A 23,998-nucleotide genomic window follows, 5' to 3' on the forward strand; every position below is an offset into this window, starting at 1 on the left:
TAACTAGCCTAACGTTTCTCAATAATGATGTATTAGCAATTTAGCAGTATATTTTGGTAATGTCTAAGCATTTCTATTAATTCAATATCTTGACATGTTATAAAGAGAAATGCTAAACAAATGATTAATGAAAAAAGGTTCTACGACAAAAGTTTCTCAATGCTATTCTCATACGGTTACGTCATTTACAAGAAATCAAGAAAAAGTAAAACAGAGCCATTTCTTGGCCGTAGGTTTAGCGCCATCTCGTTTCCTCTGTGAAGCTGCCTTGCTGGAGCTCCGACCTGTTTTCTTGTCCTCACCAGCTTTAGTAAATATAACGGTGAATCCATCAGCCGTCGCTGGATCATTCACATCCCATTCTCCGAATTTTGGCAGAGGCCTTGCTTCACTATTCGATGCCATTTCAATCTTCAGAATCTAAGAAAACAGAGCAAAACTTCTCAAAAACAAAATGTTTCCTTCTTTCTTTTGTTTTTGTTCTTCAATGTCTTTTCTTCTGAGATCGTTGTTATTAATCAAGAGATGATGGACCAAGGATGTATTTTATAGGTGGGAGATCTCAATAGAGGAGAAACAGATGAACAAAAACAGAGAAGTAGAAGGTTGGGGTTTGAAATGTTCCTACGGATTGTACTCGTATGCGACACGGGAATGAGGATATTCCTTTTTTCACTTCTTCTTAAATCTTTCCTGAGGTACAAAATCGTTGGTCTTTGCGCGTCGCAGCCTGTTAAAACCCTAATTATAGCAAAATTCTTATACCTATGAGGCTGCTCTGTTTTATACCCTGTAAAAACCCTAATTAAAGTTTCTAAATGCTTCTTTCTATACATGTACGTGAATTAGATATCATTACTTTGTGAGCATCTGAAAATATAAGTCAAAACCAGATTTTGGAAATCGGAACAGCCAAGATTACTACAAGTAATCAACAAGTTTTTGCCAATTTTGATACAAAAAGAGAACAATTACTCTTTGCTTGATAAACAAAACTGCTTGATCTGTCTTTATTGATTTTATTATAATGTAACCATAGAGCTAATAATGCTCAAACACGAGGTCGGATATGAATCAAAAGAGAAAAGTGAACAAATAAAATCAACCAATAGCAATGGAAAACAGAGGAAACCAACACTTTTCTCTTAGTTTAATTAAAAAGGACAAAGACGAAGAAGCAGATAGGCTCACATGGGCATCACTCAAGAGCTGCTATGACAGCATCAACAACTTCTTGCGTGGTGCAGTCACCTCCAAGATCTTTCGTTCTACATTTCCCTTCTTGTATCACTTGTTTCACTGCGGTCTCAAGCCGATCAGCAAAAGTAGGAAACCGGAGATGTCTAAGCATCATAGCTGATGAGAGAAGTAAAGCCACCGGATTCGCTTTCTTCTGCTCCACTATCTTATCATTCCCCACATTCCCTGCTGATGCGCCTTGCTCAAATATCGCATGTTCTGCACCAACATTTCCTGTTCCCAACAAACCCCAAGAAATGTCATTTAAGAAAGACTAAAACTTCAACTGATATATTATTTTGGACAAACCTCCTGGCATCACTCCAGTGCCACCGGCTATTCCAGCCGCCGTGTTTGCTATAAGGTTACCATACAAATTAGGCGTCACCTGAAAAAAAAACAAGATTATAATATGTATAATTTACAAAAACCAACAGACAATATCGATTAGATAAAGGACATATATAAAGTAGAGTGTTACCATAACATCAAACTGCTCGGGCTTGGCGACAAGCTGCATACAACAATTGTCTACGATGATTTCATTGTAAGTAATCCCCGAATAATTTTTAGCAACCTCTCTGCAAGATTCGAGGAAGAGCCCATCCGCAAGCTTCATAATGTTAGCTTTATGAACAGCAGTCACTTTCTTCCTATTGTTCAGATATGCATACTCAAATGCATATCTCGCAATCCTCTCAGAACAAAACTTTGTTATAACCTACAAACAATTCAACAACAACATGAATCAAAATTTGGACTAAAAACAATCTCTACCAAATCTTTTGAAAAATGGTTACCTTAAGGCTCTCGACAACACCAGGAACAACCTCATGCTCGAGTCCTGAATACTCTCCTTCAGTGTTCTCTCTAATGACAACGATATCAACATTTTCGTGTCGTGTCACTAAGCCAGGGACATTGATGCAATTGACAAGAGAAGCGAATATATCTAGTTCTTTCCTCAACTGCATATTCAAAGAACTGACACCACCACCAACAGGAGTCGCTAACCCACCTTTGAGACAAACCTTGTTTCTCTTCACAGACTCGATCACTTCTTCAGGGACTTTCCTCATGTTGCCTCTAACCTCGTACCGTTCGAAATGCACCGGTGCGTGCATCGCTTCCATGACCTGTTCCACCGCACCGGTCACTAAAGGTCCGATTCCGTCGCCGGGAATTAGGGTTACGATTCGTGGGGCTCCATCTCCGGGTCTAGGCATGTAGGTGATGGATCGGGACGGTGCGGTGAATGGAGAGGACGGATTCGCCAGAAGGCGACTCAGGATCGAAGCGGATCTTCTCACCATTGGTGGATTTAGAAGTTTTTTTTAAGGTTTCTAAGCGACGTTGGTCGATTTCGGCGATTTGCATGCGGCGTTTTATGCCTTTTTATCAGATTTATTCTTATTCTCTTTTTGCCCATTATTATTTTTTGTCCAAAATATAAATACGGATCCTTACAATTGAAAATATAAATACGAAAACGAATTTAATTGATGATATTCCTTGGTATGCCTAATTTGCTGATAAATCAAGGAATTTGTAATCTTTAATTTTCACCAAAATCATCTCTAATTTTTTTCTTTTTTTTTGAATAACAAACAATTTATAAAGTTACACTTACACGATGTTTTTTAAATTAATGCACATAGTTCTTTTTCTAGAACTAGAATTGTCTAGAACATAAACTTATGTCTTCAAGATTTTTGAGTCACAAAACGAATATGAGAAACAATAGATTATATTTTCCCTTACAAAAGAAGCATGTGTAAAGTCAGCTGTGTAAAATTAAAACTGTGGTAGACTTTAATCTAATGTTCACGTCCACTTCGTGTGGTACGCTTAAAGTATATTATTACAATATATAAAGGATACTTCCAAATAATTTGGATTCTCTCTCGCAATGGTATTAAGAACTTGGACTGAATCACGGTCACACGCACGCATCACAACAAACAAGAGCAAAGAGAAAGAGAAAGATAGAGAGACCAGACCACATCTAAATTCTCATGAAACATTCCAAACACACAACAGTGTGGACACAAACACAAGACTTCAGTTTTACTTTCTTTCCGTTTTCTTTGTCTTTTTGATTGTCGCTATTTCGATTCCAACACAATAAAGAAAAAAGCATCAATCACTGTGTGTTAAAAAAAAAGGGTTTCCTACTTTCTTTTTTTTTATAATCCTCTCTACTCTTTTTGCTTCTCTTTTCAGCCATGGCTTGTTTAAACGGCGGGAATTGTGATTTTTCTGCCGTAGACGACGACGTGAAGACCGGCGATGAGTTTCCTTTCGAGAGGGTTTTCCCGGTTTACGCTAGAGGAACCCTTATTCCCGTGGACGACCCGGTTTTGCTGGATTTTATCAATTCTGGTTATGACCCAATTTGGGATTCTATAAGAGCAGAAGCTAAGCTCGAGGTTTTCTCTCCATTATCATATTCTTTATAAGAGAGTCGGTTCTTGTATAGTTTCTTTTTCATATACATAACTTCAATTCCACAAAGACAGAAACTTTGATATTGTTAATCAACTTCGATTCTACAAAGGTTATGATAATTTGATAAAGACATTAATATTATGTACCTTTTGTATAAATAGGACAAGACCGTGGGGTCAAGTGCTCTCACTAAATGTGATATCTGTCTCTTTAAGCACTTAATTATGATACCTTTTAGATGTTACTTGATGTTACGTATTGCTCTCAAGTCTCATTCCATCTACATTCTACAATATATTAATCATGTTTAGGCCTTAATGTTTGTAGAAATCTCCATCCTTAAGGGCAAGTTGTGGAACAGTGGTTGTGCATATTGTTCCTACAATGATGAATGTTGAAACGCTAGCTGTTGTGTTTTACAGGCAGAAAATGAGCCGGTTTTGAGTAGCTTCTTGTATGCTAGTATCTTGTCCCATGACTGTTTAGAGCAAGCATTGAGTTTTGTTCTGGCTAACCGTCTCCAAAACATTACCTTGTTAGCAACTCAACTCATGGATATATTTTGCAATGTTATGGTACATGACAGAGGTATCCAGAACTCGATTCGTCTTGATGTTCAGGTATAAACACTTAATCTTGTATCCGTGAATCATCCTTTTGTTTCAGACAGTATTTTCAGATAATCTGACCGCACTGGTGTTTGTTTTTTGTTTTGTTGAAGGCATTCAAAGACAGAGATCCTGCTTGTCTATCGTATAGTTCGGCTGTTTTACATCTAAAGGTAGTTTCTTTACCAATTACAATAATATATTTTAATCTTATGCTGGTACAAAACGACTGCTAAGTGAGTTTTCATGTGCATTTTACTAGAATAATTTGTTCTACAGGGCTATCTTGCGCTCGAGGCATATAGAGTTGCGCATAAGTTGTGGAAGCAAGGACGAAAACTATTAGCATCGGCATTGCAAAGCCGAGTAAGCGAGGTAGTGTAACTTCCACAGCTTCTTAGGTTATTGTTATATATATAGTCTTGGTGTAGTACAAGTACAATCTCTGATCCATATCAGTGGTTTCTCTCAGGTTTTTGGAATTGATATCCATCCGGGTAAAGTTTCAGATTCATATCTTGCTTATGCTTTTACATCTAGCATAAGACTAACTTGTTTTTTTTTTTGGTTCAGCTGCAAGAATTGGGAAGGGAATATTGTTGGATCATGGAACTGGTGTGGTCATATGTGAGACTGCTGTGATAGGCGACCGTGTCTCAATTTTGCATGTACAGATCTCTTCTCTGAATTCATTTCTCCAAAAACATTGAGAAGTATCAACGTTAGTGAAGCTAGTTGGTATTTTTCATGTCCAGGGTGTGACATTAGGAGGAACTGGGAAGGAAACTGGTGACCGCCATCCAAATATTGGCGATGGTGCTCTTCTAGGAGCATGTGTAACTATACTTGGTAACATTCAGATAGGCGCTGGAGCAATGATAGCTGCTGGTTCACTTGTCTTAAAGGATGTTCCTTCTCATAGGTATAAAGCTGAAATAGTGAAATGCATCTAAAAAACCAATCTCCTTGGGATTTTCTGTTTACACATCTCTCAAATGGATCTTTTATTTGGGGGTTTCTGAAGCATGGTGGCTGGAAATCCGGCAAAACTGATCGGCTTAATCGATGAGCAAGATCCGTCATTGACAATGGAACATGGTGAGTCTTGATTAAGACTGCAGTACTCTGGTTTTGTTCTCCATTGCTCAGGTTTTAGTAATGAACTGAATGATAGTTAATTAAAATATGCAGATGCTACCAGAGAGTTCTTTCAAAATGTAGCTGTTGCTTATAGACACACAATACCAAACGGTAACTTACATTCTTATTCTGAACTCTATTTTGTTATATAGTGTATCAGAGTTTAGTTTGGGACCTGAATTGAGTTTTGCTTCTTTGTAAAAAAATAGGATCTTCAGTTTCAGGAGTTGCAGAGAGAGGAAACGTTAAAAAGAGAATATGAGAACACCTGCAGACTTATCTAATGGCGATTTTATCATCACTTCAAACAAATAACAAAAGCTCTTTGTTTGTTGTTTGTTACAACAAACCTGCTTTTCCAATTGATGGAGAAAGATTTTGATACATTGCTAAACATTATTAATTCGGAAAGGGAAGAAAACCAAATCATAAGCTTTCAAGCTTATCACCAAACAAACATAAACCAAAATGCAACAACACAAACAAAAACAAAAACCCTTAAAACTTAAGCATGCTTTGCCTGGAAATCTTTCATGAAAGCAACAAGCTTTTCAACACCAGCCAAAGGCATTGCATTGTAAATAGAAGCTCTCATACCTCCCACTGATCTATGCCCTTTAAGCTGCACCATCTTCTCTTTGGCAGCTTCCTTGATAAACTCAGCTTCCAATTCAGATTTCTCCAAAGTGAAAGGCACATTCATCAACGACCTCACTGATTTCTCAACAGGACACCTGTAAAAGCCTTCGCTTTCTTCAATGGCATTGTAAAGCAGATCAGCTTTCCTCTGGTTCTTCTTCTCCACTTCTTTCAATCCACCTTGCTCCAACAGATCTTCAAACACAAGACCGCACATGTAAATCCCAAAGCAAGGAGGCGTGTTGTACAACGAACTGTTCTCATCATGAATCTTGTAATCAAGCATCACCGGAGTAATACCCTGAGCGTTCCCAATCAAATCTTTACGAATCACTACAATAGTGACACCAGATGGACCAACGTTCTTCTGTGCACCACCGTAGATCACACCAAACTTAGACACATCAACAGGCTTAGAACAAAAGTTAGAAGACATATCAGCAACCAAGATCCCATTAGGGTTCTTAGGAACAGGGTAATCTTTAAACTCAACACCATGAATAGTTTCATTGGCGCATATATGCAAATACTTGGCGTCCGGAGATTGCTCCAACTCATCAAAAGATGGAACCTTTGTGTATTTCTCAGATTTCCCAGACCAAATCACATTGGTTTTGCAATACTTCTTGGCTTCCTTTGCAGCTTTATCTCCCCACGAACCAGTAACAACGAAATCGACAGTATCATCAGGTTTGCAGAGATTGAGAGGCAAAGCAGCGAATTGAGTAGTGGCACCACCTTGTAAGAACAAAACGGAATATTCCTGAGGAATCTCCCAGAGCTGACGAAGATCAGATTCAGCTTTTTGTATAATAGAGAGAAACTCTTTGCCTCTATGACTCATCTCCATCACACTCATCCCAGATCCACGCCAGTTGTATAGATCCGCCTGAGCTTTTAGGAGAACGTTCTCAGGCAAAGTTGCTGGACCCGCCGCGAAGTTAAAGACACGTTCTTGGGATCCGACGGACCCGGATCTAACTCCGTCTTGAACTTGAGTCGTACTCGAAGCGACGCATCTAACAGCGACGGGCTTGGTTTTGCCGGCGAGGCTCATAGTGTTTGGTTTGCTGAGGTGAAGTAGGGATTGAGATGTTGATCTGGGTTTCAAAGCAGGGATCTGAGTGTTGTTCCCGACGAGGAAAGAGTTCGCCGACGCCGCCATGATGATGAGATTCTCGGAGCTCTCTGTTTTTGACCTTTACACTTTTAATTTAGTTACAAATAATATCTAAAAAAGTGTTAGGTGGGAGAGAGACATATAAATATTAGATTGCAAACGACAACGTCTTATGTTATTAGGTGATACTAGTTTTGTCTGCGGTTGGTTTAATTAAGGACTCATTTACAATGTGTGTGTGTTTTTAATCTTGTAGATGAAAAAGAGTTCAAATCAAAATTCTCAATCTTAATATCAATAATTTAAGAATCTGTATCTACTGACAAAAAAAAGGGGTGAGAATGATTTGTAATCAGAAATATTAGAGAATTTTATTGCTGAGATATCAATAAAAGAAAAATTACAGATCAAATTCAGAGGATGTTTTCTTTTTGTAACTAAAAAATGAGAGGGAAAATGTTATTAGCAGCTATACAAAAACTACTATTTTCCACTCTTTTTAGTGAGAATCTGACACAAGAAAGTGTGCAGCTTCATACTTTGTTGCTATGTATCCGAATTTGGAGGAGCTGTATTTCCTATGTACTCCTGTTAGTTTATCCGTTGAAGCTTTCTGATGCAACCTTACCATTCTTCTACAACATTCTCTGCAACAACAAACACAATTCGATTCAAAGATCAGTTTATGTATGTGATTCGTTATAATTACCCTTTTGTGAAAATGGATAATAATGACTTACAGGAGCTGATGTTCAGCGTAGTGACTGTGGAATTCACAAGTGCTGCTCCATTCACTGAAGCCATGGATTGTACATTGAGCTGTGTACACTGCAGTGGCGGCTAGTAAGGATGGTGGATACCGGAGCATTTCGTAGTCCACAAGGGCAAGCTCCATCAAGAACGACGCCAAGATATCAAGCTGTTTTCAGTAAACAAGATAGTTGTAATTAATAATGTTTGATGAGTATATATGCCAGTATATACAAGTCACTGGTAGATTTAACTAATTTACCTTCTTGTCTGATTGAGCTGCCTTAAGGAACCTCTTCAAGAAAGGGTATTGCGTCGGTAACGACATATTGAACTGCAAAGTACTAAGCATAATCTTCTCCTGCACACAAGTTTTGATGTCAGATAAAAAAATTTTAAAGTTTTGGAAAACAAAACAAGAAAGACTCTTCAAGTTATGGTTGTACCATTTCTAAAACATCGTTCTTCGTATAAGCTTTGTCCGAAATGACAACTAAATCGTCAACGATAGGTACCGAAACCTCTTCGTACTTGCAAGCTAAGAGCAATGCAACTAGTCCAACAAGCTGAAGCTTCTTTCTTGCAACAGCTTGCTTGGACAAGAATCTATCTATCAGATTCACTGTTAGAAACAATGTCTCGTTCATTAGCTCAAATTTGTCATGTACCTGAAAACATTCAATAAGCTTCGTTCATTAGCTCTCTCTATAAGCAATAAATAAATCCATTACCATTGCGTATCAAAAGATCTTTGAATATGCATACCTCAATGAGCCAATCAATAAGTATTGCTCTCATTCTGTCAGTTATATCGAACTGTTGCGCCATGTAATCTTGAGGAACACAACTAAATCTCTGCAGATCACCAAAATCCATATAAAAATGGTCTTAGACAAAACTCAAAATATCTTATGGTTTTGCTTCAAAGACTTTTTACAAAACCGTACCTCGGTTTTACGGTAGAATTCGTAGAGATCTTGAACATATTCAACAGCTGCAAGAGAGCTGTTTGCATCGTATCCGTCAATATCCAAAACCGGTTCTCCTTTTTCTTCTTCTTCCACTATTATATCCTCCATCTCAACTTCTTCCTCCTATCCAAAAACAATAAGCTTCTTTAGAAAAAATACATTATACAAGCAAAAGATCTATTGTAATTGATTGATAAGATAAAATTACCATAGGATCAGATTCAATGTAGAGTTCCTCCAACGACATTGGCATAGGTTGGTCCAATGTAGCTTCACTCTTCTCCTCTTCTTCTTCTTCATCAATGAATATACAATCACCGAACTCGTTACCACTACTACTTGGAACCGATGGTTTCAGCTTCTTCGTCTCTTCTTGAGATCTGCAGATGATATTCAAAAACAATCTCAGATCTTGTCTCTTTTCTCAGCAAAAACAAAATCAGAGAAACGTTTTCCAAAGCTTTAAACACTTTTATAGACCTTGAGATTGACGGATGTAATGAATCAAGCTTCTTCTTCTCACAGCTCCCTTGTTTTTTCCTGAAATCAACAAAATCCAAAAAAAATAAGAAATCTTTAAACAGATATGATACAAAAGAGACAAGCTTTAGAATTTGAGAGAGAGAGAGAGAGGGTTAAGTTAATGTACTGAGATAAGGCTCGTCTCTTGTTAACAACGCAAGGATAAGCTTTTGCACCAACGAGATTCTGGTTAATCACACCCAATGCTCTCCTGTTCTGTCTCTTCATCTCTATTCCGACTTTTCTGCTTCTCGTATCCTCATCTGACCAAAAAAAAATCAGATTTTTATCATGTTTTTGAAACCCTAGAATTCTCAGATTCTCTATCAAACTCGGTTTTTACAAACTACCTTGAAGATAAATCTCTGTAATGGGTTTGGCAACGAGATTACGATTAGTCTCTGGATTAACCATTCTTTTTTTTTTCTCGATTTGGATAGTGTTCCCTGGAGAAGAATCTAGCGGAAGAAGAAGAGCACCAAACGAAGAAGGATCTCTCTCTGTGCTCTCTGTTCTCTCTGTCTGATGCAATTGATATTGAATCAGGAAGGAGTCAGAGAAGGGGGGATTGAAATAAGCGAGAGAGACAGAAGAATTAAGAGGCAAGAAATTAAAAATTAAAATAAAGTTTTTGCCCTTTTTATATATATATAGATATAGATATTGTATTTTTATTATGATTGAAGAGAGAAGAAGAGCAACGGCTAGGTGATTAAAATGACCGTTGGGTCATGAAGGAAACGATTTGCTTCTAAGTCAGTCTAATGCCAACGGTAACTTTTTTTTATTTCTTTTGTTGGGGTTTTGAAGAAGTAAGGCATGTGGTGTCTCTCTCTCACTTTCTCAATTTCAAAATTTATTATTCCTTTTTCTATTTTTATTTTTATATATTTTTCTTGCCTTTTTCAGACAAATAAGGCTCGTTGCCACTACTAGCCAGATCCTTCCCGTAGGCGCGGTTCTGAGATCATTTAAAGTCAACATATTAATTATCTAATCATAATCTTAGCTTATTAATCTGTGTAATTTACCAGAAGTTAAAGCATTGCTCTCTTTCCAAAGAATTATTGTTACCGAGAATTATGCTGACCCTTGTAAGACTGTAGTAAGTGTTCTTGCCATTTGTGTATATACAGTAGTATTAGTTATTATTTTTATGTTTGGTGAAGTTTTCGTTAATATTTAATTTAGAGATATCTAAAAATTAGGCTAGATGAATTCTGGTCATCATTATTGTAATTCAATTTTCTTCTCCATTAGAATGGTCAATCAGAAGGTGATTATGTTTCTAATTTGTTTGTTATTTCAATATCTATGATGTATCTTACATATTTGAATTTTTAGATAATTTTAATTTATGTATTTCTAAAAAAGTGTTAAAAGTTGAATTAGAGTCCAGATTCAAAATAATATCATCCCTTATATAATAAAACGGAAGTACACAACATTATTTTGTAGACTATATAATTTTAATAAGTTGGTTACAAATAGGTTATACATTAATGATAGATTAATTGGTTACAAATAGGTTATACCAAAAAATTTAAAGAGTATATTCTAAAGAATCATATCATCTAACTTACCATATTAATTTTCTTTATTAAATTATTCATCAAATAAAATCTTTTGATATCTAAATAACATATTAATTTGTTAATTATCATTATACTTCACCTTCCATTTTTATATATGAGTCTATTTTGTGAAACAAATAAATTATCACATTATTTATTATAATTAAAAAATAGTTTTATTTCTGGATATATCATAAGTTGAATTTTTAAAAACAAATATAAATTATTCAATCTATAAAATATTCAAGCTTTCGTAATATTATTCTTTAGAAATAATATATATTGAATTAAAAAATTTACTGAGTAACGAGTCAAAAGTTGAATATTTAAATTCAAATTTACAAAATTATGTCTTATAATGACATTCAAGTCATGATATAGAATATACATTGTTGAAATAACTTCACATATATAACCTAATACAACATATTAAAATTTTATTTTAAAATTTAAAATATACAAAATTTTGTATAAAATAAAATTGTCCAGTGTTATAGCACGGGTACTTATCTAAAATCATTAACAATATAAAACTTACAAAATATGTGTCTTTTTTCAAGTCATCATATTTAGCAAATGATTTATTGCATAATGTTTTATCCAAAAAAACTTTTAAAAACAATCACATAAATTGTATTTTATATAAATATTACAATATAAATAAAATAAATTTCAACACGATCTTAATCTAGTACTATATTAATTGAGAAATACATTTATAAAAGTAGGTTAAAAATTACATTACAATACCATTAGAAATAGTCATATATATACACTCATTTTTTTGCTTATAGTATTTACTTCTGGGATTTGTCGTTTCGAAATATATATAGCTTTCCCATATATAATATGCTACTTAGAATAGTGAGGGATACAGTTTAGCAAGATTTTAAGAGACATATCATGCTTGCTTCTTGCTCAACAAAAAAAAAAAAAAAAACGTCTGTTAGTACCTAGTTTAAAACATTCACCTCACATATAGTATCGGTCTCATATTTTACACGTAGGTAAAACTACTAAAGATTTTTTCATATATGTAAATGCAACATAATCTTTTATAAAATAAAAATGCAACATAATCTTGTATACAAGTCTAAACATTAAACAAATACAATTAGTTGTGCTAAGAAGATCTAGTCATATTGTTTTCAAGAAAGTTAAATTAGTAACATCGCCATATTTCCAAATAGTTTACATCTATCAGGATTGTAAAAGTTAGTTAATGCATATACCTATTGAAATAATAATTTTACACTTACACTCAAAATTTCGTTGCCAATCATCATTATCGAAGAAGTTTCTTATAGGAACTTTATAACTCATTTTTTCTTGTTTAGGACTGTTAAAAAGTTTTAATGTTGAGAATTATCTGTAAATAAAACTAATATACATCACTTCTTCTTCTTTTTTTTTCCGTTCCACTACCTGCATTTAGGAAACAAAGAGCTTTAAATCATTGCTATCCATGTTACTTTTCTCTCTCTTTTTTTTAATTAGTGTTTACACAGCTTCAAGAGCTTCCTTTTGGCTTCTGACATTGAAAACTATTCTAATATCTAATGTTACCGGTATACGTGTTAATGTTATAAATTTTAAATAGTAAAAACATAGAATTTAATAAATATATGTCAATACAAAAGTTTACAAGTCACGTCATTGTCGGGATCGGATGTCACATGCATAATAGTATTAGTGCAGTGCAACGAGTCTTTTTACTTTTGTAGTCTAAAACTCTCGATGACCAAAAACCCCACCGGCAAATATAACTTGAAAGCAACCTACGAATAAAGGTTATGGGCTTCGATGGGCTTTAGACCATAGTAAGCCCATAGAATCAGATGAATCTCAGCGTTGGATATTTTATATTAAATCCGACGGACGCAAATCTTCTCCAAACGAAAAGGCGGGAGAGAGATCTAAACGAACGAACGCAACCATTTAACTACCACAATCGCCATTGCTTAGAGCAAACATTATAAAAGACTACTTCAGCGTCGTTTGTTCATAAGCACATAAGAAACATGTCTGATAACGCGGAGAAAGCGAAAGCGATTGATACTGACGTAGAGAGAGATGAGTCCGAAGAGCAAGGGAGCGATGATGATTCTGAAACGAGAGAAATCGTTCTCGGCCTCCCTGCTTTGAGTATCAGCAGTAGAGTATCTGGTGATATTATTGTCGCTGAAAGAGAGGAAAATGAAGCGCGTTTGAACGAGCAAGCGGTTGCTGCGGCAGAGGAAGCTGTTGTGAAAGGGAAGAGTGATGCGGGTGCGGGTGTGAGCGAATCTAGTGTGTATGAGCAAGCGGTTATTGCGGCAGGGTTGGTTGTGGCTGCAGCAGAGGAAGCTGTTATGAAAGGGAAGAGTGATGCGGGTGCGGGTGCGAGCGAATCTCGTCTGGATGAGCAAGCGGTTGTTGCGGCAGGGTTGGTTGTGGCTGCGGCAGAGGAAGCTGTTATGAAAGGGAAGGGGGACGAGTGTGGGAGTGGTGGGAAGAAGAAGGGTGAGGAGGGTGGGAGTGGTGGGAAGAAGAAGAGTAGACCGAGGACTTCGACTCAAACTGATGATGAGGCGGATGGTTCAAGCAAAGGGGAAGCGAAAAAGCCGAAGAAGAAAGGTTCGGAATTAACTAATCCACCGAAAGGACCACCACTGTGTCATATCTGTGGGAGACGTTTCGGTTCTTGGAAGGCTGTGTTTGGACACATGAGGGCTCACAAGGATAGAAACTATCAAGGGTCTCTTCCTCCTCCTACATTTTCTGCGGCTCCTGAAGTCTTTACGATCCCGGGGAAAAGCTCTGCTTTTTCTATTGTCACTGCAGGAGGAGAAAGTGCTGTTGCTATTGCAAGCGGAGGAGAAAGTGCAGGTGGTGTTGCAAGCGGAGTAGGAAGTTCTAGTGTTATTGCCAGCGGTGGAGCTGGTGGGGCTTCGGGAGGTGAAGGTGGGAGAGAAGTAGGGATTGATTTGAATGTGAAAGCCGTGGAAGATACAGAAGCAGCGAGTGGATCTGGAACTGATGTAAGTTCGATCTTAATAAATCTCCACCGAAAGAAGAAGAGGAAGAGGATAAAGCCGAGTGATAATCTGTTTCAGTCAATTTAATAAAGCTATTATACTTTTCTTTTTACATACATTTATTTATCGTTGAACTTATTAAACTATCTTATATTTTCTTTTGATTTGGAGCGATGGGATGATATAATGTGGGAAAAAAATATTTCATTGCTGAAATGTGATTATAAAGGGGAAAACCCCGTGGGAAGGAAAAAACACTCGTTATAATTACATGATCATACCAACCAATGTGGAAAACTTCGCTACATCATACCCGAAAAATCGTGCAAAGAGTTACCAACCGTACAAGACAAAGAAGAATGGGAATGGATAAAATCGTAAGTATCGTAAAACCACACAAAAAAAATTACATTATACGTAAAACACGTTAAAAAATTGATTTAATAATATAACTAAACCAAAAAAAAACTCGAAAGCAACATATATATAGCGCCGGTCGGAAAATATATGTATCAGGGAACAATTCCATTTTCTACTCCAAACCGTCCGGCAGATGCTCTTTTCCGGTCAAGCCCTAATGCGCCAGCTCTGTAACCGTATTGATGGTGTAGTGGTGAAGCACGCGACGAGCTGGAAACGGCCTGTTTAGTGGAAGAACAGTCAGGGACAACATTAAGTTTTCGGATGTTTTCGAGAACGTCAACTACATCCTTCATGTGCGGTCGGTTTTTAGGATCTGGTTCGATACAAGAAAGTGTGATGCGTGCCATTTCTGTCGCGACCTTGGTAGTGTATTGACCTTTAATTCCTTTGTCCATAATTTGTTTTACCCTGTGTTTGCTTGAGAGTTCCGGTCGTAACCAGTCGACTAAACTTTCTTGCCCCCTTGGCCTTTTTATGTTGTGGGCCTTTAGTCCGGTCATCACTTCTAGTAAAACCACACCAAAGGCGTATACGTCACTCTTAACGTATAAATGGCCTGAGGATGAAGAAAATACACAATCTTTTCGTTATTTGACTCGTTCAACTAGTAAGCTGTTAGTCACTCAGAAAAAGGAGAATACAGAATGGCGAGTTCGAATACTAGCATTGGTGAAAAGACGGAAGGTCCGTCATTAGAAAGAAAAAAAAGGTACCTGTTGCCATATATTCAGGAGCAGCATAACCATAAGTGCCCATGACCCTAGTCGTAACGTGTGACTTCTCGTCTGCTGGTCCTAGCTTTGCTAATCCGAAATCTGAAATCTTTGCGTCATAGGTCTATACGCCCATGTGTATCAAAAATATTCCATTAGCAAAGATAAAAAAAAACGATTACAGATTAGTCTAGTTATATCAATCGGGAGTATTTTAAATTAGACTAACCGAATCGAGAAGGATATTGGAAGCTTTAAAATCTCTATAGATGACTTCTCTTTGCAAGCCGTGTAGAAACGCAAGGCCACGAGCAGCACCGATAGCAATCTTGATCCTTAACTCCCAAGGAAAAGGCTCGTTTCCTAAATCAAATGAAGACCATCCAAAGTAAATCAAATATTTTTCTATGAGTACGTTGTTATAACAATGAACAATGTTTAGTATGTTTCAGAGAGATCTTAGTTACGTCGGAAAAGATGATTTTCGAGACTTCCTCTAGGCATGAACTCGTAGACAAGGAGAAGCTCTTTGTCTTCACGACAATATCCTAATAACTTCACCAGATTTGGGTGTGAAAGCATTCCCAAGAAGTTAACTTCTGACTGTCCAAAAATCACAAATCTCAAGTTTAATTAGCTTATTCAACTCTAAAAAATCCAATGAACCAAATGAAAGATTTCCGACTCCTAATCATTTCTAAATAAGTCAGATGTTCCATCCAATACGTACGAGAGAAAATAGATATACTCATTTATAAAATTTATGATGTTATATATGAATACAATACTTTCATTACAATATGACAGCTAAATAACATGTAACAACGTGTGCCCAACTCAAAAATCCGGTAACAATGGAAGGGATATACAAAATTATCATCAAATGGTTAGATAGGTTATTAGAATATTATCATAGTACAAAGCATCATTTATTTATTTATTATTAGAATTTCTCTTTTTATATTTCNCTTGATCCTTAACTCCCAAGGAAAAGGCTCGTTTCCTAAATCAAATGAAGACCATCCAAAGTAAATCAAATATTTTTCTATGAGTACGTTGTTATAACAATGAACAATGTTTAGTATGTTTCAGAGAGATCTTAGTTACGTCGGAAAAGATGATTTTCGAGACTTCCTCTAGGCATGAACTCGTAGACAAGGAGAAGCTCTTTGTCTTCACGACAATATCCTAATAACTTCACCAGATTTGGGTGTGAAAGCATTCCCAAGAAGTTAACTTCTGACTGTCCAAAAATCACAAATCTCAAGTTTAATTAGCTTATTCAACTCTAAAAAATCCAATGAACCAAATGAAAGATTTCCGACTCCTAATCATTTCTAAATAAGTCAGATGTTCCATCCAATACGTACGAGAGAAAATAGATATACTCATTTATAAAATTTATGATGTTATATATGAATACAATACTTTCATTACAATATGACAGCTAAATAACATGTAACAACGTGTGCCCAACTCAAAAATCCGGTAACAATGGAAGGGATATACAAAATTATCATCAAATGGTTAGATAGGTTATTAGAATATTATCATAGTACAAAGCATCATTTATTTATTTATTATTAGAATTTCTCTTTTTATATTTCAAGTATTTTTCAAGACTGCAACAGAGAAAGTCAAAGTCGTGTCTTGATTGGAATAGTCAACTCTTCTTCATCTTGATCAAAAGATGTAATAATTGAGCCTAGTTGGTTTTGTTGTTGGTCCCGTCAAAGAAGTAATCAAAATCAGCCAAGAAAAAAAAAAAAAAAAGGTTTTGAGGAAGAAAGAGATAAAAAGATCTTACTCGCCACTCTGCAAATCCTTGAACACTCTCTGAATTCAATCTCTTGATGGCTACGATTACACCGGAACCAGCTTTAGAAGGAGAAAGAGTCTTGGCATCGACCCACCCTCTGTAAACTTTGCCGAATCCTCCTTGACCCAACATTGAGTCCGGTTTGAAATTCTTCGTCGCCGTCTTTAGATCAAGAAAGGTGTACACTTTGAGATTCGGCGATTCAAGGATCAGACCGGAATCACTTATAATCCCATTGGAACACTCGCTCGCCGCTTCGGAGAATTGGCTCCGTCGTCCGACGCTGCTGCTTGTCGTCGCGGCGGTTGTGGTCGTCATCGATGAGAACTCTGTTCCACTGGCACTGCTGTGCCCGTTCGTTGTCCCTGTATCACAAACATCTTTTTAGGGTTTTTTTATGTAAGAACCCATAAAGAAAAAAAAGAAAAAAAACAAGAACCTGTTGAAAAAAAAATCATGGATTTGATGGAACTAGAGATTACCATGACTGCNTCCAATACGTACGAGAGAAAATAGATATACTCATTTATAAAATTTATGATGTTATATATGAATACAATACTTTCATTACAATATGACAGCTAAATAACATGTAACAACGTGTGCCCAACTCAAAAATCCGGTAACAATGGAAGGGATATACAAAATTATCATCAAATGGTTAGATAGGTTATTAGAATATTATCATAGTACAAAGCATCATTTATTTATTTATTATTAGAATTTCTCTTTTTATATTTCAAGTATTTTTCAAGACTGCAACAGAGAAAGTCAAAGTCGTGTCTTGATTGGAATAGTCAACTCTTCTTCATCTTGATCAAAAGATGTAATAATTGAGCCTAGTTGGTTTTGTTGTTGGTCCCGTCAAAGAAGTAATCAAAATCAGCCAAGAAAAAAAAAAAAAAAAGGTTTTGAGGAAGAAAGAGATAAAAAGATCTTACTCGCCACTCTGCAAATCCTTGAACACTCTCTGAATTCAATCTCTTGATGGCTACGATTACACCGGAACCAGCTTTAGAAGGAGAAAGAGTCTTGGCATCGACCCACCCTCTGTAAACTTTGCCGAATCCTCCTTGACCCAACATTGAGTCCGGTTTGAAATTCTTCGTCGCCGTCTTTAGATCAAGAAAGGTGTACACTTTGAGATTCGGCGATTCAAGGATCAGACCGGAATCACTTATAATCCCATTGGAACACTCGCTCGCCGCTTCGGAGAATTGGCTCCGTCGTCCGACGCTGCTGCTTGTCGTCGCGGCGGTTGTGGTCGTCATCGATGAGAACTCTGTTCCACTGGCACTGCTGTGCCCGTTCGTTGTCCCTGTATCACAAACATCTTTTTAGGGTTTTTTTATGTAAGAACCCATAAAGAAAAAAAAGAAAAAAAACAAGAACCTGTTGAAAAAAAAATCATGGATTTGATGGAACTAGAGATTACCATGACTGCGGAGACCTGTTTTGGAAGGGATTGAACAACAAGCACCCATTACATGAGCCTTCTTCTTCTTTCTTGTTTAACCAATTCAGACAAGAGCTAGTGGATATGATGACCAAGTGGGTTAATTTTATTTGAGCTTTTATTGCTGGATCGTTTGGAATAATTTGAAAGAGGCCACGAGATGGGTTGCAAAAAGATTTTTTGGTTTTTTTAAGATACCAAAAAAAGAAGAAAGAGAGGAAATTTGGGATTTGTTTAGGGGGAAACCGAAGAAGGGTTTTAATTTCTTCTGCTTTGCCCTATTTGACAAGAAAAACAATGGGGAGGTAGAGGAACCTATATCATTCTCTATATGACATTTTCCATGTTTTTGGTCTTCCTAGTCATTTTCATCTATTTCTTTTTGAATTGCCCACGTATATTAAAATAAATTAAACGAAAGAGCCAAGAAGATCGACCAAACAAAAAATCATAGCCCAAGCTTTTTCTTTAATATATATTAAATATCAAAAAGCTTTTTTCTATTTATGATCGTGTGATCTGAAAATAAGTTGAGAATTTTTGTTTTTACTTTGGAAATCCACATAGTTTTTGTATTTAGTTCACATTTGTAGACCCCCATGTCCACATCCTAGTAATTAATTATAATATTTTCAGTGTGAAATAAAAAAATCTAAAAAAATCCGGTAAAAGGATTGGATATTATTCCTATAATCTACTCGATTGAAGACTGTAAAATAAATTAATCAGTTCTATAGTGAGAGACAATTTTCCTACATTATGTCGTATTATTATTTAAATTTCATTTTTTAAAACAAACTCATATGGCCCCTACCAAAAAAAAAAAGAAATCTCATATGGCAAAAACCTAAAAGTTTCAAAACTAATTCATTGTCACTTTCAAAACTTAAAAAGTTTTTTCAAACGATTACACTATGTATGTAGATCAAAAACATGATTTTTTTTTTCTAATCCGGAGTCAAGTTTTCGTTATTGTAGTTATGATAATATATATTGACTTGAACAAAATTAAACATTATGATGTGAAACCGATCGTAAAATGACTTTTGCTTGTGCCAGTAAAATGCTCAAAAGTCAGCCACTCACTGTCACACAACTTGGACGTTTGTGTCTTTTTGGGATTTTCTCGTTCATTTCCACTACTAATCTGAAAAACATTAATTCGATTACTAATTTTCTACTACTACAAAGTTGTTTCAAAATTAGAGACATCAAAAGTTCTCCAATGGCACTATATATATATATATATATACACACATACATAGTCTGCCGACGTGAGTAGAATAATTTATTTTCTTCACTTGGTCAAATGTTTTCATATGTTAGCCTTTTTCAAAACAACATAAGTTCTAATGATCACAAATTCACAATTTTTTACATTAAAGAAATTCGAGTAATGTTGCCTAAACACTTTTAAATAAAAAAAATAAAACTATTATTACGATTACCTTTAAATAAATTAATTTTTTCTTTGGATAAATTAGATTTCAATTCCTGCAATTTCTTCGAACATACAATACATTGAAATAAAATAAAATAAAAAATGACCAAATATATTGAAAAGGACATTAAAAGGAAACTTGACCACGTATAAAATTGCCAGATTAGACGGAAAAATGAAATTTCAATCAACATATTCAAACGCGGAGAATTAAGTATAAAAACCATATATTGACGTAGGAACACCCGCACACACACACTTGTACCAGTCTCTTACGTTTCGAACCTCACTGTACCGTACACGTTAATAAATGGTCTTTCTCGTGTGGACGGAGTCGTCGTAGATTTTCAAAGCACGAGCTTAGCAAAAAGGGACCACTCAAGATGTGTTGATTTGGGATCAGTTCAGAAACCAAGATTTGGGTTTGCTTTTTTCACCACGTTATTATCTACACAAATTCGATAATACTACTACCTACTTGCAGNAAAAAAAAAAAAAAAAAAAAAAAAAAAAAAAAAAAAAAAAAAAAAAAAAAAAAAAAAAAAAGAAGAAGAAGAGTTCAACTCCGATTTCGAACCACAAAAAAAAGTCATGATAAGGAGCTCCCTCATGTTATCGGAACTCCTTAACACCCAAAATTATGCAAGCAAACATGGCTTAGCATCTGTTACACCTAAATACCAAAGCACTTCATCACAGATATCCTAACTAACTAATATGTTCGATGATTCTGTTAATAAAAGGCCTAAAAATCTTTTTTAAGTGGAAGAGGAATTAGAGAGAAGAGATTCTTGATTCTTCTTGGCTCTGGAAGCTCTGTGTCTTTTTTTGAAGTTGATTTGTCTGAATCTTTTGGTTTCTTTTTGTATCTCCATGAATGGTCTCTCCACTATATTTCTCTTCTCTGTCTCCAGTTTCTTCTGTTTCTTAGCTACCGCCATCGCAGCTGCTTCGCTATTTTCCTGCTCCCTCTCTGCTTCTCTCTAATCAAAGACAAAACAACATAACAATGCTTGTTTCAGTGACTTGTTGTATTATTAGATTTATGAAGAAAGAGGGAAGTAGACCTGAAGGTCGTGGATGAGACAGTCGAGAGATTTGATCTTCCTATGAGGCCACCGGGGAATCCCAAACTCTCTGCATTTCTTTTTCAAAACCGTGAGACCTACATTAAGGCTACGAGAAGCTTCCACGATAGTAAGACCAAAGTATTTTGAAAGATCTTTCAAGGAAAGTCCAGCAACAATCTTTGCCGGTGCCCTCTTCCCCATCAACATCTTGACATTTTCATCTGCATTTTTACAATGAACCCTTATATTAATCACCAAAATCTTGAAACTGGACTTATCCGGAACGTAAACCTATTGACATTTTCAAGAAAGAAGAGATACCTGATTCCGAATGTTCAGTTTTTTCGTTTTCAGATTCCTCGGATTCGGTTTCTGAATCAGGAAGGCAGTTAAGATCTTGTTTGAGGACGATCCTTCGCGGTTTAGGCTGATCAACCTCACAGTCTCGAACGCTATCTTCTTCGGATTCAATCTTTAGCGGTTTAGGCTGATCAGATTTACAATATCCGACACTGCTGCATTGTTCCTGGTCAGAAACCTTTGATGGTGTCTTCGGTTTTGATTCAGAGATAAACTTGAGCTCATTGGCTAACTTAGGGATGTCCTCCAGCTTAGGGTTTCTGTCGATAAAAAGAGCAAAACAAAACAAAAAATGTTTAGTTTCTAAAACACAACTCAAGAACACTACACAATGTGTCACTGTTACAAGCCTATTTGTTTACAAATCGGAAATATTAGCAAGTAATTAAATCGGGAGATAAACTGATTCACTAGTTCTGGTCTAATCAGTAATTACGAACTAGAGAATAATATATAAGTGAAGAAAACTATGTAAAAATTGTACTGTTATTTGTGGCAAGTATAGTACTACTACTAACGAGTTTAACGTAAATAAACACACAATAAATCACATCATAATCATGTCTCCAACTCTGTTCTTCTAATTCTATATAGATAACTCATTCACGTTATCTATTCCATTGCTATATTTTGCCGTTGTGGAATCGATAACACTATATATTTCTACGAAACGATATTAATCTAGAATTCAATTCAAGATAACCCCGATTCAACGTGGTGTGATGTGCTTGGGTCAACAAAATTAAAAACGCCCCTAATAAATGATGGGAGTCAAGAAAACAGCGTTACCGTGAAGGGCAGAGGAGAGTAGGAAACCGAGGGAGCGGGTGGTTAAACCGGAACAAGAAGATACAACGCCACGTGCCATAAACCGACCCTTCCGAGATCTCCGGTCGCCGGGAACCTTCCAAAAGAAACAGAGGCTTCGCTTCCTTCTCCACATAAGGGCTTTCGCTCTCGAACAAGAACTCTCTCTCAATCTCCACCGATCCATATACATGCAAACTCCTCACCGCCTCTGCATTTCAACCCCACACACACACACACCAAAAAAGAAAAAAAGAAACCAGTTCTCAAACCTGACCCGACCCGACCCGACCCGAATTAAAGTTTCTAGACAGTGTATTATGAGACTTACCTTTACGGATGAGGCTCTGGAAGATAGCGAGTGAGGTTAGAGAATGTGCCATGTCCGGAGAAGACCAAGAGTCGCAAAAGCCGAAGATTTTAACATATAAACTTTTTTGTGAATATATATTTTGTTTTCCTTTTTTAGTGTAAAAAAAAAAAAAAAGATCTGCAGAAGAATCCAAGGTTTTTTGTATTTCAAGCGTTTTTTTTTACCTCAAGTGAAAAAAAAAAGGCTTTAGTGATAAAAGGGAAGCCCTTTTGGTCTTCTCCACTCCCTGAAATTACCAATAAAGCCACTGGCTTTAAGTTTTATATGTACTTTCTTGTCCTCGGTTACACTGAAGATTCGCTAGGGCACGTGTAAGCGTGCGAAGCCCATTTAGTTAAAACACTCACACGCGCGACGCATGTCTGAAAAGTGGCAACCCTATTTATTTTATTTTATTATATTTTTATTTTTAAGAAACTAAAATGATTCTGCAAAGGTTAAATTTGGTAAATGAATCAGAGAAATATATTTACTAGAATTTTTAGAGTATATTTTTTATTTGGTCACTTTATATGATAATTGATATGATTCTCATTTGCTCTTTTTCTTTTGGGTTATCTTTGTTTATTTATTTATTTTACCTTTTTATTTTTTTGTCATCTGCTTATTTCTTAAAGTGGTGAGTTCTTCTCTCAAGCATTTATAACTGGCAACAGTTACAGTACGCTTTTCTGATTTGTGGCAGGAACGGTAGATCTTGGATATTTTGAGAATTTTTTTTGTTTTTTCTTGAAAAAATAATGCTAAAAGCCAATTTTCGTGAAGGCTTTCAAAAACTAAATTGACTAATTGCGTTATATTTTGGTAAGATTTATTACAACTTCTATATTTATATCTTTTTACTATTTTCTTTAGATACTTTTTTTTTTTTAAAGCTAAATTAAAGCTGGACATGGTTTAAAGTTTCAAACTCAAAATCAGAAGAGTGTGAGAAAATAGTCTGGCTAACATCAACTTACAAAGGTTTTTTCTATATAAATCTAAATGATATATAGTACTAGTTTTGAGTATATCTGAAAACAAGTGTGAGAGTTCTTTTATAATCAAACTCAAATCGAAAACCCATTAAATATAATCTAAAATCTACATATTTTGAATTGCTTGAATACACTTTTTGTTTCGTAATCGTACATCTTAAGTTTTGGAAAACTCAATTGAAGTGTGATATGAAGACGACCACCTCTAATTTTTTTCCATTCGATTGGATGGATGATGATACGAAGACGATGCGTTGGCCAACGCTGGTCCTGTCTATATCACTCTTATATTTGTTTTTCAGAAACGAGGTTAACAGATCAAATAGTTGGTCCAATTTGGCCAAATATTTTAACTATAGTCAACAACAATACCCAATTAAGAAAAGGGCAAAAAAGCTTGTCCAGCAAGATAAAGAGGTCATTTCCTAGAAACTTGTCGAAGAATTTTCAACGGTGATTCTTTTTTTCGTCTTATAAATACATAACATTTCTCATATTACCTGAATATCAAATCTTAAACATCATCATTTG

General features: G+C 35.8%; 7 protein-coding genes and 1 pseudogene across 9 annotated transcripts; 2 read left to right on the plus strand and 6 right to left on the minus strand.

The window, feature by feature from the left end:
- On the minus strand, positions 72–624 carry LOC109127562 (RPM1-interacting protein 4). The gene has a single exon (XM_019232509.1). The coding sequence runs from the start codon at positions 403–405 to the stop codon at positions 196–198; it is 210 nt and encodes a 69-aa protein (XP_019088054.1). The 5' UTR covers positions 406–624; the 3' UTR covers positions 72–195.
- On the minus strand, positions 1,102–2,615 carry LOC104721213 (isocitrate dehydrogenase [NAD] regulatory subunit 3, mitochondrial). Its single transcript, XM_010439141.2, has 4 exons — positions 2,040–2,615; positions 1,721–1,960; positions 1,549–1,627; positions 1,102–1,473 (listed from the first exon to the last, which is right to left on the minus strand). The coding sequence occupies exons 1-4, from the start codon at positions 2,550–2,552 to the stop codon at positions 1,199–1,201; spliced, it is 1,107 nt and encodes a 368-aa protein (XP_010437443.1). The 5' UTR covers positions 2,553–2,615; the 3' UTR covers positions 1,102–1,198.
- Positions 3,292–5,888, plus strand: LOC104721215 (serine acetyltransferase 4). Its single transcript, XM_010439143.2, has 10 exons — positions 3,292–3,668; positions 4,110–4,307; positions 4,409–4,468; positions 4,575–4,670; positions 4,768–4,792; positions 4,869–4,963; positions 5,051–5,217; positions 5,320–5,393; positions 5,487–5,546; positions 5,645–5,888. Exons 1-10 carry the CDS (start codon positions 3,465–3,467, stop codon positions 5,695–5,697), a joined length of 1,032 nt encoding a protein of 343 aa, XP_010437445.1. The 5' UTR covers positions 3,292–3,464; the 3' UTR covers positions 5,698–5,888.
- LOC104721214 (phosphoserine aminotransferase 1, chloroplastic-like) lies at positions 5,748–7,309 on the minus strand. The gene has a single exon (XM_010439142.1). It carries the CDS (start codon positions 7,237–7,239, stop codon positions 5,941–5,943), a length of 1,299 nt encoding a protein of 432 aa, XP_010437444.1. The 5' UTR covers positions 7,240–7,309; the 3' UTR covers positions 5,748–5,940.
- Positions 7,546–10,059, minus strand: LOC104721216 (cyclin-B2-2-like). Its single transcript, XM_010439146.1, has 10 exons — positions 9,788–10,059; positions 9,565–9,700; positions 9,396–9,455; positions 9,124–9,295; positions 8,892–9,038; positions 8,710–8,799; positions 8,391–8,612; positions 8,207–8,305; positions 7,935–8,113; positions 7,546–7,841 (listed from the first exon to the last, which is right to left on the minus strand). The coding sequence occupies exons 1-10, from the start codon at positions 9,849–9,851 to the stop codon at positions 7,694–7,696; spliced, it is 1,317 nt and encodes a 438-aa protein (XP_010437448.1). The 5' UTR covers positions 9,852–10,059; the 3' UTR covers positions 7,546–7,693.
- On the plus strand, positions 13,033–14,223 carry LOC104721217 (annotated as a pseudogene).
- Positions 14,360–18,800, minus strand: LOC104721218 (probable serine/threonine-protein kinase Cx32, chloroplastic). 3 transcript variants are annotated; one of them, XM_010439147.2, is made up of 6 exons: positions 18,419–18,800; positions 17,925–18,316; positions 16,272–16,407; positions 15,394–15,527; positions 15,165–15,288; positions 14,360–15,007 (listed from the first exon to the last, which is right to left on the minus strand). In XM_010439147.2, exons 1-6 carry the CDS (start codon positions 18,465–18,467, stop codon positions 14,541–14,543), a joined length of 1,302 nt encoding a protein of 433 aa, XP_010437449.1. In that variant the 5' UTR covers positions 18,468–18,800; the 3' UTR covers positions 14,360–14,540. The 3 variants fall into 3 exon arrangements, with proteins under 3 accessions (XP_010437449.1, XP_010437450.1, XP_010437452.1); XM_010439148.2 differs by having other exon boundaries at positions 17,925–18,301; positions 18,419–18,797; XM_010439150.2 differs by lacking the exons at positions 17,925–18,316; positions 18,419–18,800 and adding an exon at positions 16,972–17,347.
- Positions 20,426–22,704, minus strand: LOC104721219 (protein RKD5-like). The gene is made up of 5 exons (XM_010439151.1): positions 22,449–22,704; positions 22,100–22,328; positions 21,272–21,570; positions 20,948–21,171; positions 20,426–20,863 (listed from the first exon to the last, which is right to left on the minus strand). Exons 1-5 carry the CDS (start codon positions 22,498–22,500, stop codon positions 20,639–20,641), a joined length of 1,029 nt encoding a protein of 342 aa, XP_010437453.1. The 5' UTR covers positions 22,501–22,704; the 3' UTR covers positions 20,426–20,638.

The sequence above is a fragment of the Camelina sativa genome, chromosome 11 (assembly GCF_000633955.1).
Source record: "Camelina sativa cultivar DH55 chromosome 11, Cs, whole genome shotgun sequence".
Classification (NCBI taxonomy): Eukaryota; Viridiplantae; Streptophyta; class Magnoliopsida; order Brassicales; family Brassicaceae; genus Camelina; species Camelina sativa.

Excerpts from the sequence above, each read along its gene's own strand:
- LOC104721216 (XM_010439146.1), bottom strand. The coding sequence starts at position 9,851 with ATGGTTAATCCAGAGACTAATCGTAATCTCGTTGCCAAACCCATTACA. Across the intron at positions 8,800-8,891 it reads AATTCTACCGTAAAACCGAG|AGATTTAGTTGTGTTCCTCA; the intron begins GTACGGTTTTGT and ends GGTGATCTGCAG. Across the intron at positions 8,613-8,709 it reads TTATTGATTGGCTCATTGAG|GTACATGACAAATTTGAGCT; the intron begins GTATGCATATTC and ends GAATGTTTTCAG.
- LOC104721214 (XM_010439142.1), bottom strand. The coding sequence starts at position 7,239 with ATGGCGGCGTCGGCGAACTCTTTCCTCGTCGGGAACAACACTCAGATC.
- LOC109127562 (XM_019232509.1), bottom strand. The coding sequence starts at position 405 with ATGGCATCGAATAGTGAAGCAAGGCCTCTGCCAAAATTCGGAGAATGG.
- LOC104721219 (XM_010439151.1), bottom strand. The coding sequence starts at position 22,500 with ATGGCACATTCTCTAACCTCACTCGCTATCTTCCAGAGCCTCATCCGT. Across the intron at positions 21,571-22,099 it reads ACTCTCCTCTGCCCTTCACG|AAACCCTAAGCTGGAGGACA; the intron begins GTAACGCTGTTT and ends TTTTATCGACAG. Across the intron at positions 20,864-20,947 it reads GTCTCATCCACGACCTTCAG|AGAGAAGCAGAGAGGGAGCA; the intron begins GTCTACTTCCCT and ends GTCTTTGATTAG.
- LOC104721215 (XM_010439143.2), top strand. The coding sequence starts at position 3,465 with ATGGCTTGTTTAAACGGCGGGAATTGTGATTTTTCTGCCGTAGACGAC. Across the intron at positions 4,308-4,408 it reads CGATTCGTCTTGATGTTCAG|GCATTCAAAGACAGAGATCC; the intron begins GTATAAACACTT and ends GTTTTGTTGAAG. Across the intron at positions 5,547-5,644 it reads TAGACACACAATACCAAACG|GATCTTCAGTTTCAGGAGTT; the intron begins GTAACTTACATT and ends GTAAAAAAATAG.
- LOC104721213 (XM_010439141.2), bottom strand. The coding sequence starts at position 2,552 with ATGGTGAGAAGATCCGCTTCGATCCTGAGTCGCCTTCTGGCGAATCCG. Across the intron at positions 1,628-1,720 it reads CCGAGCAGTTTGATGTTATG|GTGACGCCTAATTTGTATGG; the intron begins GTAACACTCTAC and ends TTTTTTTTTCAG. Across the intron at positions 1,474-1,548 it reads CACTGGAGTGATGCCAGGAG|GAAATGTTGGTGCAGAACAT; the intron begins GTTTGTCCAAAA and ends TGTTGGGAACAG.
- LOC104721218 (XM_010439147.2), bottom strand. The coding sequence starts at position 18,467 with ATGGGTGCTTGTTGTTCAATCCCTTCCAAAACAGGTCTCCGCAGTCAT. Across the intron at positions 18,317-18,418 it reads AACAGGTCTCCGCAGTCATG|ATGTTTGTGATACAGGGACA; the intron begins GTAATCTCTAGT and ends AACCCTAAAAAG. Across the intron at positions 16,408-17,924 it reads AAGGATTTGCAGAGTGGCGA|TCAGAAGTTAACTTCTTGGG; the intron begins GTAAGATCTTTT and ends ATTTTTGGACAG.